The 15,121-nt window shown below is 40.2% G+C and overlaps 1 protein-coding gene across 2 annotated transcripts in view; it reads left to right on the top strand.

Annotated features, from left to right (window-relative positions):
* The window catches only part of malt1 (MALT1 paracaspase), a 142,377-nt gene that overhangs the window by 63,309 nt on the left and 63,947 nt on the right, over nucleotides 1-15,121 (top strand). For both annotated transcript variants that reach the window (XM_033032900.1, XM_033032891.1), the window contains 3 exons: nucleotides 744-868; nucleotides 5,623-5,770; nucleotides 11,201-11,379. In XM_033032900.1, coding sequence (XP_032888791.1) covers nucleotides 744-868; nucleotides 5,623-5,770; nucleotides 11,201-11,379 — 452 coding nt within the window. The remainder of the gene's footprint in view (nucleotides 1-743; nucleotides 869-5,622; nucleotides 5,771-11,200; nucleotides 11,380-15,121) is intronic.

Here is a 15,121-nt window from a genome sequence, read left to right as displayed (position 1 = left end):
CAGAACACCCGTGTTCAATTTGCAAGAGTAAAGAGTTTCCAATAATCTCTCATTTTAAGTCTGTCCATTCAACTCTGACCTTTCTGTCTTTGAGCTCTTGCTCCAACGGTGTCATAAGACAAAGTAGAATTAGGCCATTCGGCCCATCAAGTTTACTCCGCCATTCTATCCTGGCTGATCTGTCTCACCCTCCTAACCCCATTCTCCTGCCTTCTCCCCATAACCTCTGACACTTGTACTAATCAAGAATGTCTTGCAAGAACGGGAGGAGTAGCCCCTCATCTAGGACTAGGCACTTTGCAACTCCCGGGATTTCACAATTTCAGATATGCTACCACTTTCTATTTCAATTTATTATATTTTAAATTGTTTCTATACAATTGTGTCCCAATTACCTATTTTTAAAGTAATTGTTTCCTTAATGACTGTTACTTCAGTCTTTGATAGATGTTTCCTCTGTTCACTCCAACTCCCTCTCTTTGCAACTTAAAATGTGCTTCTCTTTCCATTTTCCCAAAGTAGATAAAGTCGTTGACATGTGTAGAAGTCCCAAAAGCTGTTGGAGATGTACAATTCATTAATACATTAAACAAAGTCGCCAGTTAGTATCATGAAACATTGATTCTCTTACTTTTCTCACCAATGCTGCTTGACTTTTGAATGCTTCCGTTTTAATTATGTTAGGTTTGGACAAAGCTCACCATATGTGATAATGACTTTGAACCTCTTTTTTCCCCCCCCAGCTTCATTGAAGATCCTCGTTCAGCCGGTTTGCCAGGCAGTTCTGACTGGCCAGTCAGTGAGACTCTATTGCGAAGCAACTGGATATCCAACTGTTGAATATCAATGGTTCAGAAAGAATACAGAGGTGATAGATACAAAATACATTTCACATTAAAAAAAAAATTATCCACATATTTGTAGCTGACTTCGCCATCTTCCATTGTTCATCTGAAGTTTCCACCGATGGAATCGGAGACATAAATCTCCGGGCGACACAAATGTAGTCCTTCCACACTACCATAACTGGGCCTGAAGGGTCAATGGGATGTGATCAGGAGAATGATGCCCCCCAGACGATTTATTTTTCTCTCCGTTAATGTTGGGGCCCTCCTGCCATTGGTAAAGTTCTTCCTGACACATTTAAATGGGGAAATGGTTGTCTCATATGAGATCAGTGGGGGCAGGAGAAATCAGTCGGGCACCTACTGATTTGTCCTATGCTGTAAATTTCAGTGAGAGCAAGAGCACAGGGGAGACGTGGGAGGAAAATAGTGAGAAAAGGGATACTCATCGTGAAGAGAAATTACTGGAGATAGCGGGAGTAGGCATGAGTGGGAGGAGGAGAATAAATTGCCAGTGATCCTCTATGGGATCATAAGGGACAGAAGTTTAGGGGTAACATGAGGGGGAACTTCTTTACTCAGAGAGTGGTAGCGGTGTGGAATGAGCTTCCAGTGGAAGTGGTGGCGGCAGGTTCGTTGGTATCATTTAAGAATAAATTGGATAGGCATATGGATGAGAAGGGAATGGAGGGTTATGGTATGAGTGCAGGCAGGTGGGACTAAGGGAAAAAAAATTGTTCGGCGCGGACTTGTAGGGCCGAGATGGCCTGTTTCCGTGCTGTAATTGTTATATGTTATATGTTATATGTTATACACCCCACGTTTAAACAGGGAATTGGCTACCCAGTATAATAGCACAGGATGCCCTTTCTCGTATACTTTTCCCACCCTATCCATGAAGATAGATTCCGGACCAATCCTGAGCTAAATCAGACTGGGATAGTGCTTGTTCTGGCAGACCAAAGAGCAGGATCTTGTGGTCAGTGGCAACCATTATCAGCTTCCTTTTGACCTTAAATCAATAACAACTTGGAGAAGACTTCAATTGAGAACAGTAATGGGGGAGAAACCTTCCTAGCGAAGCTAATGCATGCATTAATTTCAAGCCTGACCTTGTATGAAATGCAATATTGACAATCCAACTTCATGCCCAGCTGGAGATCAGTCATCTAAGAAAGCAGTTTTCCATCTCTTTCTTGTTATTTGGAAAGTTTTCAACATTTTGAATTGTTTCTGTCTTTGAGTATAGAAGTTGGGAGGTCATGTTGCAGTTGCATAAGATGTTGGTGAGACTGCATTTAGAATATTGTGTTCTGTTCTGGGCACCATGTTATAGGAAAGATATTGTCAAGCTTGAAAGGGTTCGGAGAAGATTTACGAGGATGTTGCCATGACCAGAGGGTGTGAGCTATAGGGGGAGGTTGAATAGGCTGGGTCTCTATTCGTTGGAGCGCAGGAGGATGAGGGGTTATCATACAGAGGTGTATAAGATCATGAGAGGAATAGATCGGGTAAATGCACAGAGTCTCTTGCCCAGAGTAGGGGAATGGCGGACCAGAGGACATAGGTTCAAGGTGGCCCTTGTGGCTAAGGGGATCAGTGGGTATGGAGAGAAGGCAGGTACGGGATACTGAGTTGGATGATCAGCCATGATCATATTGAATGGCGGTGCAGGCTCGAAGGGCCGAATGGCCTACTCCTGCACCTAATTTCTATGTTTCTATGTGAAGGGGAAAAGATTTAATAGGAATCTGAAGGGTAACATTTTCACACAAAGGGTGGTTGGTGTATGGAACAAGCTGCCAGATGAGGTAGTTGATGCTGGGACTATCCCAATGTTTAAGAAACAGTTAGACAGCTGCATGGACAGGACATGTTTAGATGGATATGAACTAAACGCAGGCAGATGGGACTAGTGTAGCTGGGACATGTTGGCCGGTGTGGGCAAGTTGGGTCGAAGGGCTGTTTCCACACTGTATCACTCTTTGACAGTATGACTCTATATCTTCTGTTCCCATTCACTTCTGTTTTTATTGGACTTTAGAATTGTTGGGAATTAATGACTGTGGGTAATATGTGCCTCCATCTCCTCCCTATATCAGACCTATAATATAGTCAATCAATTCAAAATACAACAGTAAGTTTTGACATCCGCTGGTCTCATGTTGTGATTAATTTTATTAGATTTTTATTTGGTCATGAAATGTGGTGTCACTGGCAAAGCCAAAACTTTTTGAATAGACAATAGGTGCAGGAGTAGGTCACATGGATCTTCAAGCCAGCACTGCCATTCAATGTGATCATGGCTGATCATCCACAATCATTACCCGGTTCCTACCTTCTCCCCATATCCCCTGACTCCGCTATCTTCAAGAGCCCTATCCAGCTCTCTCTTGAAAGTTTCCAGAGAATCGGCCTCCACTGACCCCTGAGGCAGAGAATTCCACAAACTCACAACTCTGTGTGAAAAGGTGTTTCCTCATCTCGGTTCTAAATGGCTTACCCCTTATTCTTAAACAGTGGCCCCTGGTTCTGGACTCCCCCCAACATCGGGAACATGTTTCCTGCCTCTAGCGTGTCCAAGGCATCCTTAATTGACTTGAAGAATGAGGAAGTAATAAATTGTATTGTATTGTATTGTATTGTAATCTGCTTGCTCGGACCATTGTCATTGTATAGTGGATGTACTTCCTGAGATCTGTGAGGTAGGCAGTTCCAGGGTGTTGGCCAGTAACAGTGAATGAATAGAATATATTTTAAAATCTTAGTGACATGTATCTTCGAGGGAAACTTACCAGTAATAAGTACAATACCAATGCATGGTGGCAGAAACTGTAGATTTCAAACTTATTTAGAAAATCTTGACGAGTAATCGCAGCGCATTTTGCTGATGATAAATGCTCAAGCTGCATGGTGGCTGGGTGAGGGAATGTTTGTGATGGAGGCTAGATGCCATAGTTATTTGTATTGTCATGAATGGTATCAAGCTTCTTGAGAGATATTGGAGCTGCACCCATCCATGAACATGAGATTAGCTCCAACATTTGCAGATGGTGGAATAGCTTTTAGTTAATTGGTTACTCATAGAATAACAAACATCTATAACTTCAAAGACAAAAAATGGGCTTAATGAAGGAATTTAGAAGATTATGCTTGTTAGTTGGCATGGCATTGGTGGGCCAAATGACCCTTTTCTATGCTGTATGATCAACAACTCTTTATATGATGTTGTTGGTGAGAGATCTGGTAATGGTAAAGTTATTGAAGATCATGGGGCAGTCTAACTACTGGTGGGAGGTTTTTGTTTATTGCACTGCCATTTTCTTCCTTAGAAATGAGATGTGCAATTTCTCCATAAGCTATTCTGAAGTGACACACTCATGGTTAGACGTGGTATAGTGTAGGACAGAACATATTTGTCACTGCATATTCTACAATATATGGAGTAACTGAATCTTCAAAGGGGTTTACTGACTTTAAATATTTGCATCCAATCTGATTTGAATGTTAGTATTCCTCTTGGTGTGTGTGTATTTTCCTTAATTTGCTTTTCCATCTGTACTTCCTCCTCCGTTCCATTCCAGGTTGCTCCAAAGAAAATGTAGAGGTTTCCAGTATATAGTATATAGCATATAATATATACAGTATATAGAACATAGAACATATATATATATACAGTATATAGAACATAGTACGGCAAAGAGACAGGCCCTTTGGTCCACAATGCCTGTGCCAAACATGATGCCAAGACTTTAGATTGCTTTGTTTAAACATGCTGAATCACAAAATTCAAATGCATGACTATTAGCCCTCAGTTTAGTTTTAATTAGTATTTTGCATTAATAATTTTTACTTTGTTTATTGACATACACATATTTAAGATCACCACCTCAGGCACTTGAGGTATTACTGAGGAAAAATATATATTTTTGTTTTTTTCGTGTAACTCATGCTCTTGATATGAATGATCAATCATTTCTCCTCGCTGCTTGGCTTTGAAAGTTCAGTAAATATATTCTCAGATTACATGTGGCGTGATCAACCGAGAATTTGCCAACACGCGTTATATCCAATAACAGAACTAATGTAGGAATTTGGTAAAATAATCAGTTGTGAAAAAGACTGGTTTTGCCAAATATTTATTAGGAATATCATGGGAAAACTATTAACAAAGTGGATTGAGATCAGAAGCAGGGAGTTGGCAACAATTTCACCTTCAGATACCTAAAACCATCCACAAGGCAAAGTTAGGAGAGTGATGAAGAAATATCCACCTGTCTTGATGAATGCAGCTCCATCAACACTGGAGACATTCCATGCTATGCCAAGATTAAACAGTCAACTTGGATGACAGCAAATTTCCTGCTCTGAACATTCACTCCCTAAGCCATCCACACACCATGGATGTGGTAAACGTAAAATGCACAGCAGCTACTTGCCCAGGCTATTCCGCGCAAAGGTTCTTAAATCTGTGACTTCTGCCATCACGAAGGACAAGAGTAGGAGGCAGCAGGGGATACTACCATCTGTGGGTCTTCCTCCAACAACATGTCATTGAGACTGAAAATATAATCACCATACCTTCGTGATTTCTGAATCTAAAACCCCGAACCCCACTTCAGAAGAAAACTATAGCAATTGAAGGAGGCTGCCCATTGCCACCTATGAATGGGCAATAAATGCTGATCTTCCTTATGATGCCACCATCCTGTAAATAATACTGAGATATTTTTGAAATTGCTTAGTTATTTAACAATGTGTTTTTATTGATAAACAGGTTCTGAATGGTAACACCCCTGAGCTTGTGATTAATCCAGTCAGTATAAATGACACAGGATGGTACATCTGCAGAGTGAACAGTGGCTACGTTTTTGAATTCAGTCTCTGGGCACAACTGGAGGTTTACAATTTCAGTGCCACCTGTGGTGAGTTATTGTTGTTGGAAAATTACTTCTGTTATTGAATATACTATGTAACATAGCCTACCATTGGAAAACAAAATGGTTTATTCCAGATATGATTCATTACAGGTATTAAGTATTTTATATTTGACCTGCGATTGTTGAGTTCCATTCGATAGCTCGGCTTGCAAGTGTGGAGCTGTTGTTGTGGATAACAAACACATGCTAACTGGTGAGGTCTTAACCTGTATTGTTGTAGAAAGAATTCAGCTAGATGGATCAAATGAAGGCTTCGCAATCCTGTAGTATTGAGTAGGTGAACAATTGAGTGGCTCATGGGAGGTGGATGCTCCAAGAACCACCCCATAAGTTCATGTCATAGGAGCAGAAGTGGGCCATTTGGCCCATTGAATCTACTCTGCCATTTGATTATGGCTGATCTATTTTTCCTTCTCAATCTCATTCTCCTGCATTCTTCCCATAACCCTTGACACCCTTACTAATCAGGTATCTGTCAATCTCTGCCTTCAAAATATCCAATGAAGACCTCCACAGCTGTCTGTGGCAATGAATTCCACCGATTCGCCATCCTCTGACTAAAGAAATTCCTCTTCATCTCCTTTCTAAAGGTACATCATTTTATTCTGAGGCTATGCCCTCTGGTTCCCACTCTCCCCCTAATGGAAACATCCTCCCCACATCCACTCTATGGTGGCATTCCTCCTAAGATCATCACTATTACAGAAACTGCCCAATCTATTCCACATGATATCAGAAAACAGGTGACAAAACTGGAGACAATTAAAGTTGTGAAATCAGACAACATTCTGGCTATTATACTAAGCCTTGCACTCCACTCCAGGATATGCATATCCGAAGAAGGTCTGAAGAAGGGTTTCGGCCCGAAATGACACCGATCCCTTTTCTCCAGATATGCTGTCTGACCAGCTGAGTTATTCCACACATGTGTCTTTCTTCATGCATATAGCCAAGTAATTCCAGTACTGTTACAACATCTAACTAACTATGTGGAAAACTGCCCAATAATGTCTTATTTACAAAAAGCAGGATACATTTAATTTAGATAATTAGTGCCTTCAGTCTATGTCCAGACATCAGCGGCAATGGAAGGTTTTAATGACAGTGCTATCAATTAGCACTTACTTATCACTGCTTTATCTTCTCACTGATGCCTAATAGGACAAGTGGTATCAGACCCCTCCACAATCTTGGCAAAACGAAACTGAATTTTAGAGCTGAAGTGAAAGTGAGTGGCCCAGACATCTTAAACCCCTGTCTCACGGTGCGAGTCCACCCACGAGTGATCCCGAGTTTTAAACAAATCAAACTTGTGATAATCACGTAGAATTCACGTAGCGGGAAAGTCGGAACTGGTAACGCTAACAGCAGGTACTCAGGAAACTTGTTAACTCGTGAAAATCTTTTAACATGATGAAAGATTTCCACAAGTCAAATTTACTCTTGATGTAAAAATGTTTACCTTTTAAACTCGTTGTAAGAACGTAGTAGCCCGTTAGTTTACCGTAGTGACTCATGAGTCTACCGTGGGCATTCTTTAACTCAGCGGGACAGGCAGCATCTCTGGAGAGAAGGAATGGGTGATGGGATGACGTTTCCAAAATTCTGCTGCGTCTTTGTGTTACTCCAGCACTGTGTGTGCACTTTTTGTTAACCAGCATCTGCCCTTTCTTGTGTATGACATTATTTGTATCCGTGGCAGTTGATTGTCGCTCCCTTCAGTTTCCCAGGGGATCGAGACGGGATGGAGTTGGGAGGGAAAGATAGGGGGGGGGGGGAAGGGAGGGGGGGGGAGAGGGGAGGGGGGAGGAGGGGGTTGGGGTGACTTAGTACGGGAGATAAATGTAGGATCCCCCTCACCTTTCCCTCCCAACTCCAGTTCCGACCTGACCCCCTGGGAAACTGAAGGGAGCGACAATCAAGTGCCCACGGTAGACTCACGAGTCACTACGGTAAACTCACGGCTACTACGTTCTTACAACGAGTTTAAAAGTTTAACATTTTTACTTCAAGAGTAAATTTGACTCGTGGAAATCTTTCATCATGTTGAAAGATTTTCACGAGTTAACAAGTTTCCCCGAGTACCTGCCGTTAGCGTTACGAGTTCCGACATTCCCGCTACGTTAATTCTACGTGATTACCACAAGTTTGATTTGTTTTAAACTCAGGATCACTCGTAAAGTAAAATACAGTAAAATTATCAACTATCAATAAAGTAACATTGCAAAATAACACGTCTTACGCCCTTAAGCATATTTGAGTCTCCTGTTTGTACTGACTGACACCGGCACACACCATGGTCCAAGCTCTTCCTTTCTCTGTCTCTCCCTCTGGTGAAGCTCTTTTCTCTCCCCAAAGGTGAAGCTCATGCTCTAATGATAGAAGCATGCATTTATATAAGTTTTATCTTTAAGAACAACAGGTGACTATGGGTCACATTAGCTATCCTCCTTGGTACCAAAATGGCATGAGTTACATGTCTTATCAGATGCCGAGCTAGCCTCGGATGTCTCTGGGAAAGCAAAGCTTATCTTAGTGAGCTTGCAGGTGGCCTCATGATTTACTGGTCCCTTCAAGTTAACCTAAGCATTCTTCGAAAACATCTACTTGTTTTCCAGAGCAGGATTTGAAATGTGGTGCTGCTAATTTATCTGACAACTCCATTTTAGCTGATATAGTCTGTTTAACCCTTACATTACACACTGTTAATCACTTCTGACCAGTAGTCGTTCAGATGATTTATTGCTTGGGATGGGCCTATCAAGAAAACAAAATCTTGCAGACTGAACGGAAAACAAACAAAAAAAGATGCTGGGAGTATAAAACAAAAATGGAAAATGTTGGAAATACTCAGCAGGTCAGGCCATATCAATGGGAAGAGAAGCAGAATCAATGCTTCATGTTGGAGATACTTAATCAGTTCTATTTCCCTTCCCTTCTAAGCATCCAACATTTTCAGTTTTTGTTGGCTGCCTGTATATTACATTTAACCGATTGCCAATTTACACAAATATGTTTTTCAAATTTGTTGTAGACGTACAATTTTGGGCAATCGGCCAGTAGCCTGTTGTCTGGGCATGAAAATCATGATCTCCCAGGCTGACTTACCCTTTAATACTTTGGACAGCCATTGTGTGGATATGAAAAACATGCACATTGGTGAAAACCTAACAAACATTTGGTTTTATTTATAACTCTTTGTGAGAACAATGATTTGTACAACCTAAAGTGTTTTATATTATGATGCAATTTACAATGAAAAGCATTGAATAATACTTGCATTTATATCCAGGTATTTACGAGTTGTCTTTAAATACAGGAGAGATGCTGGAAGACTGGAGGACGGCAAATATGCCTTTATTCAAGAAAGGCTGCAGGGAAAATGCAGGGGACTATAGGCCTGTGAGCTTAACATCTGTAGTTGGAAAGTTACAAGAGGGTATTCTGAGGGATAGAATATACAGGCATTTACATGGACAATTAAGGGCTGATTAAGGACAATCAACATAGTTTTGTACGTGGGAGGACATGTCTCATAAATGTGATTGAGTTTTTTGAAGACGTGACCAAAAAGGTTGTTGAGGGCAGAGCTGTAGATGTATTCTGTATATGGACCAGTAAAAGGATAACTTTTTCATACAAAGGGTGGTGGATGTATGGAACAAGCTGCCAGAGGAGGTAGTTGAGGCAAGGACTATGCCAACATTTAAGAAGCAGTTAGACAGGTACATAGGCAAGTTGTGCCAAAGGGCCTGTTTCCGCACTGTATCATTCTATGACTATGACTGTATATGTATCTTATAATAGCATACATCTAGCCAAGGAAATTATAGAGATTCATACACGGAAGACAGCAATCTGCACCAAAAATGAGCTATGCAGACTTCCAGGCTAACTAATCTCTCCCTCAATAGCTAAAACCTCCACTCATTAACCCTACCTTTCTTGATACCATCAACCTCATAATAACTTCCTCAGTTAGCCACGGTTGAATCATCCTTCTCAAAGTTTCTTTATTTTTCAATGAAAAATAATATCTTTGAGAATTGTCAAATTATAATTTAAGGCTGGCCGAATACTTACCTTCATTACCCACGCTCATCAGAAACAGAGATCAGAAATGTCACCCATTCCTTCTCTCTAGAGATGCTGCCTGTCCTGCCGACAACAAAAACTCATATGTCAGGCTGTTATTCATCGATTACAGCTCGGCATTTAACACAATCATCCCCTCCAAGTTGGTTACCAAACTCGCAGAACTGGGTCTCTGCGCATCCTTCTGCAATTGGATCCTCGACTTCCTCATTCACAGACCACAGTCTGTTCTTATTGGTGGAAATGTGTCAGCCTCGATAACAATCAGGCTGGTAGTATCATCAAAAATCCACACCATCCTGGCCACACACTCATCTCCCTGCTACCTTCAGGTAGAAGGTACAGGAGCCTGAAGACTGCAACAACCAGGTTCAGGAATAGCTACTTCCCCACAGCCATCAGGCTATTAAACCTGGCTCGGACAAAACTCTGATTATTAATAACCCATTTTCTGTTATTTGCACTTTATCAGTTTATTTATTCATGTGTGTATATATTTATATTATGGTATATGGACACACTTATCTGTTTTGTAGTAAATACCTACTATGTGCTGTGTGCTGAAGCAAAGCAAGAATTTCATTGTCCTATACAGGACAATGAACTTACCCTTTAATACTTTGGACAGCCATTGTGTGGATATGAAAAACATGCACATTGGTGAAAACCTAACAAACATTTGGTTTTATTTATAACTCTTTGTGAGAACAATGATTTGTACAACCTAAAGTGTTTTATATTATGATGCAATTTACAATGAAAAGCATTGAATAATACTTGCATTTATATCCAGGTATTTACGAGTTGTCTTTAAATACAGGAGAGATGCTGGAAGACTGGAGGACGGCAAATATGACAATAAACTCACTTGAACTTGAACTTGAGTTACTCCAGCATTTTGTGTCTATCTCATCAGAGACTAGTATCTTGTAATTCTTCATTTGTTTCTTGTATTCATTAAATCTGCTCCACCACCAATATAACACAAGTTAGGAATATGATTTAAAAATTCTTATGTTAACCGAATGGCAACACAACCACATTCGTAGTTTGGTGCTTACATATCAAAAATCCACTTGATCGATGGTGCATCCATCACCTTTTATATCACCTGGCCCCACACACACACATTCACACAACCACCATTTGCTAATATGTCCACTGTATGCAACCTAAACAGCCAATGCCACCCAACCAGTTACTTTCTCACTTGATCCTAAAGCTATTACTATCTGCCTCTAAAATAGACAAAGATTTTGTATATTTATATACATCCTAATTTGTGAGCAGTAAATAATGATAACATTGTTTTCATTCCAGGAACAAGATTCTTTACCAATGAGACCAGGCTCCAGATTATAAATCAGCCACAAGCCCAAAAACTGATGGTAGGGGATACACTGGTGTTAGAATGTACCGCAATTGGTGTACCAATGCCATGTTATCAATGGCTGAGGAATGGGGTACCACTCACCAATGGCTCTGAAAGACATTACCAGGTAGTTTCTGATTCATCAGTGCTATGTTTAAATTTGTGAATCATGTACTCTGTTCAAATGCATTATTTTATTTTTTCTGTCCTTCTCCACCTGAAAGTCTATTTTGTGGGAGCCACAGTAGCTGAAGATGTGCCCTTGAAATGTATTCTGAGATACCTTTGACATTCATAAAATGAGAAATTCTTGGAATACCCAGTAAAACTGACAGCATCTATGAATAAAGAAAGAGTTAAAGGCCTGTCACACTCCATTATTTTCGGCGACTTGCCTGCACCCGTCATATTCGCAGCAGGTCGGCTATTTTGTCGACTACTCGTGACCAAACAGGCGTCACCCCGAGACATGTCGCCTGTTTGGTGGTGAGTAATCGTCCAAAGAGTCGTACCTTTTTGTGGTCGCCGCTGGATTTTCAACATTTTGACATTTTTCGGCGACCTGCAGCGACTATGACGGGTGCCGGCAAGTTGCCGAATAAAATGGAGTGTGACAGGCCTTTAACTCTTTCATTCTAATTTTTTTTTGTTTTTTGGCAATATGACAGAATGCCATAATGCAATGACAACACATGGCAAGGTTCTAGGTTTCATTGTGACATCTGGAGATAGCTGTACAGCACGGAAACAGTCCCTTCAGCCCACTATGACTATTCCGACCAAGTTAGCATCGTGGGCTAGTTCTATTAGCCTGCATTTGACCCATAGCCCCTTAATCCATTCCTGTCTATGTATATCCATCCAAAATGTCTTTTCAAAGTTGTAATTGTTCCTGCTTCTATGGCAGCTTCAGCAACTTTCCAAATACAGACTATCCTCCGAGTGAAAAACTGCCTCTGAGGTCCCTCTTAAATCTCTACCCTCTCAAGCTTCTAGTTTTAGGTTCCTCAACCCTGGGGAAAAAGACTGATTGTTTACTTTATTCATGCCCCTCATGACATTGTGCAGCTCTCTAAAATGTCACCCTCAAACACCTGCGCAAGCGCAGGTAACATCCCCGGTGAATCTCTTCTGCATCCTTTCTTTAGCTGGGTGACCAGAACTGCACACAGCACTTCAACTGCGGTCTCGCCAATGACTTGTGCAGCTGCATCATGATGTGCCAACACCATATCCTGGTCCTCCTGTCAATACTTTTCTAGAAATCAATAGTGTGATTGTCTGTCTAGTACTGTCATTTTACTTCTGCCTGACCTTGTGTTCACTTGCCAAACTTAAATGATGCAGAGTACTATGGGAGCTCCACCACTGCCCAGAACACTCACTACCTCATAAAAGATTGTCCTAATGCTAGGGAACATGACAGACCAACCCTTGCACTACCATGGGTTTGTTTCTTAATTGTTTGGAACAAATAACTTTTTTTCATGCTCAGTCTTTTACTTTTCAATTGTAGAATATATGTGTGATTTATGTATAATGTGTTTTTTTGTGTTGTCTGAGTCCATATGCCTGTCATGTTGCTGCAGGCAAGATTATTGTTGCACTTGTACCTCACTGTACTTGCACATGTGACAATAATAATAATAAAGTTTATTACGGACTCAAGGCCCAGACAAGGGGCAACATTACATAAAAATGCATTGCTTATTAAAACATATCATAAAGTACATATAAAATCTTAGTATATCACATAAAAGCATCATCAATTATATATATTTAAAAACATAATACATGAATTAAAATCCAGAATAAAAGAATGATCAATATCCTACAACGAGATAATGATACCAGTGTCTCCACAACTGGGATTCGTAGCGTGTGGTGCTAAACCTTATGTTTGACAAGGCCACAATAATTACATTTTCAGAGTCATTTATCCTGCAAATGAATTTATGCATATGATTTCTTAGGATAGCTTCTAAAGTACTGACTCCTGCAGCCACAAACATGTTACTAGCACTACACCATCTAGGTTTCCTCAGCAGTATTCTCATGGCATCATTATATGACATCTTTAGTCTCTGCAAACTTGTCTTTCCATAGTTCAACCATAGGTGCGCAGTATACAGTGGTGTGCAGTATGCTCTAAATAGCGAATTCTTCATCACATCTGCACACGCACCAAACTTACGCAAGAGAACATTCAGCAAGCGTTGTTGCCTATAAATATCTCATCATCTGTCATTTGTTCTGTAATAAAATGCCCTAGATATTTTACCTTATTACAGACACTAAGATTATTGTCAGACAATTTAAAATCAGGAAATTTTAGACATTTATCCTCTTTGGTTCTACAGATCATAACAGCACTCTTACAAGCATTATATTTAATATCATGTTCCACACCAGACACTGAACATATAGTAAGGAGCTGCTGGAGACCAGCGCTAGATGGACTAAAGACCACAAGATCATCTGCCTACATAATATGGTTCACTAAAATATTACCAATCATGCACCCAGTATTACATGCTTTCAATTGTTTAGACAGATCATCAATATAAAGATTAAAAAGGACTGGGGACAAAATTCCCCCTTGTCTAACACCATTCCTAACCCCAAATGGGACTGAGACTCTATTGCCCCATTTTATTTACATAGTCTGGTGGGCATACCAGTAGGCCAGAATTCTCACAATGTATTTAGGCACCCCTCTTTGACTCATTTTAACAAACAGCTTTCTGTGATTAACACGGTCAAAGGCTTTGGAAGCATCAATAGAGCACATAAGGATTGAAGAGTTTTTGCCTCTGTATTTGTTTACAATCTCCTTTAGGGCATATATGCACAAGTCAGTGCCATATTTAGCTTTAAAACCAAACTGGTTATCTGTGGAGTTAACAAACTCGTTTACTCTATCCAGCAGAACTCTTTCTAAAACTTTTGACAATATGCTGGCTAAAGCTATGGGCCTGTAATTATTTAGGCTGCCTACTTTACCAGCTTTGGCCTTAATGACCGGCACTAACAATACAGACAACATTGAGTCTGGTAACAAGCCATGAATCATAAAGCCAGTAAAATAAATAGCAAGGAGAGGAGCTATCCTCATACTCGCATACTTAAGATGTTCAGCAGAAATATGATCCAAGCCACTTGCTTTGTTGTTGGACAGCTTGTTCATGGCATGATACACCTCATGTGACATAATCACCATTGAGTCATTACTTGATAAGTCAATAAACTTGACTTACAGAGCTTTAAACATCCTGGCTCACACCACAATGCATAAGCAAAAGCATGATGCATGTCTGGAGATGGTGTCCTTCTATGTTGTACAAACGCCCCACAACACTATCTACAGTTAAGCATGGACACTCTCATCAATGTTTAGCACTCAATCAATATCATTAAACCAAATCATCTCATCACTTGTTTCACTGCTTTTTAGAACATTAAAAAAAAAAAATCAGAATGTGCAAACTCTTATATATTAATGACTATTAAAAGTGTTTCTTTGGGTTTTAAGCAGTTTGAAACATCCATCAACATCATGAAGGGTATCAAACTTTTGGTCATGTGGCAAAATTTTGCTCTTAATTTAAATTATTTATTTCTAAGTGTTGGATGTAGTGCTATTTACTTAAGCATCAACCATTTCTATGTGCATTCAAGTTGGTTTTCTATATTTGCGCTGCGTTTAAGAGCATCGCCAGCCACAAATATCTCCCAAGAGATTCTAAGCGGTAATCCCACAAATGTTCTCTTCATTCATGGTTTTGATGTGTGTCTTCTATGCAAGTGTGAATGTAAAGGGTTTCTCTTGTCACAGGCATAGTGTTCAACATTTTGTTCATTTAAGAAAC

The sequence above is a fragment of the Amblyraja radiata genome, chromosome 1 (assembly GCF_010909765.2).
Source record: "Amblyraja radiata isolate CabotCenter1 chromosome 1, sAmbRad1.1.pri, whole genome shotgun sequence".
NCBI lineage: Eukaryota > Metazoa > Chordata > Chondrichthyes > Rajiformes > Rajidae > Amblyraja > Amblyraja radiata.
This window is presented reverse-complemented; position numbering and strand designations above follow the sequence as displayed.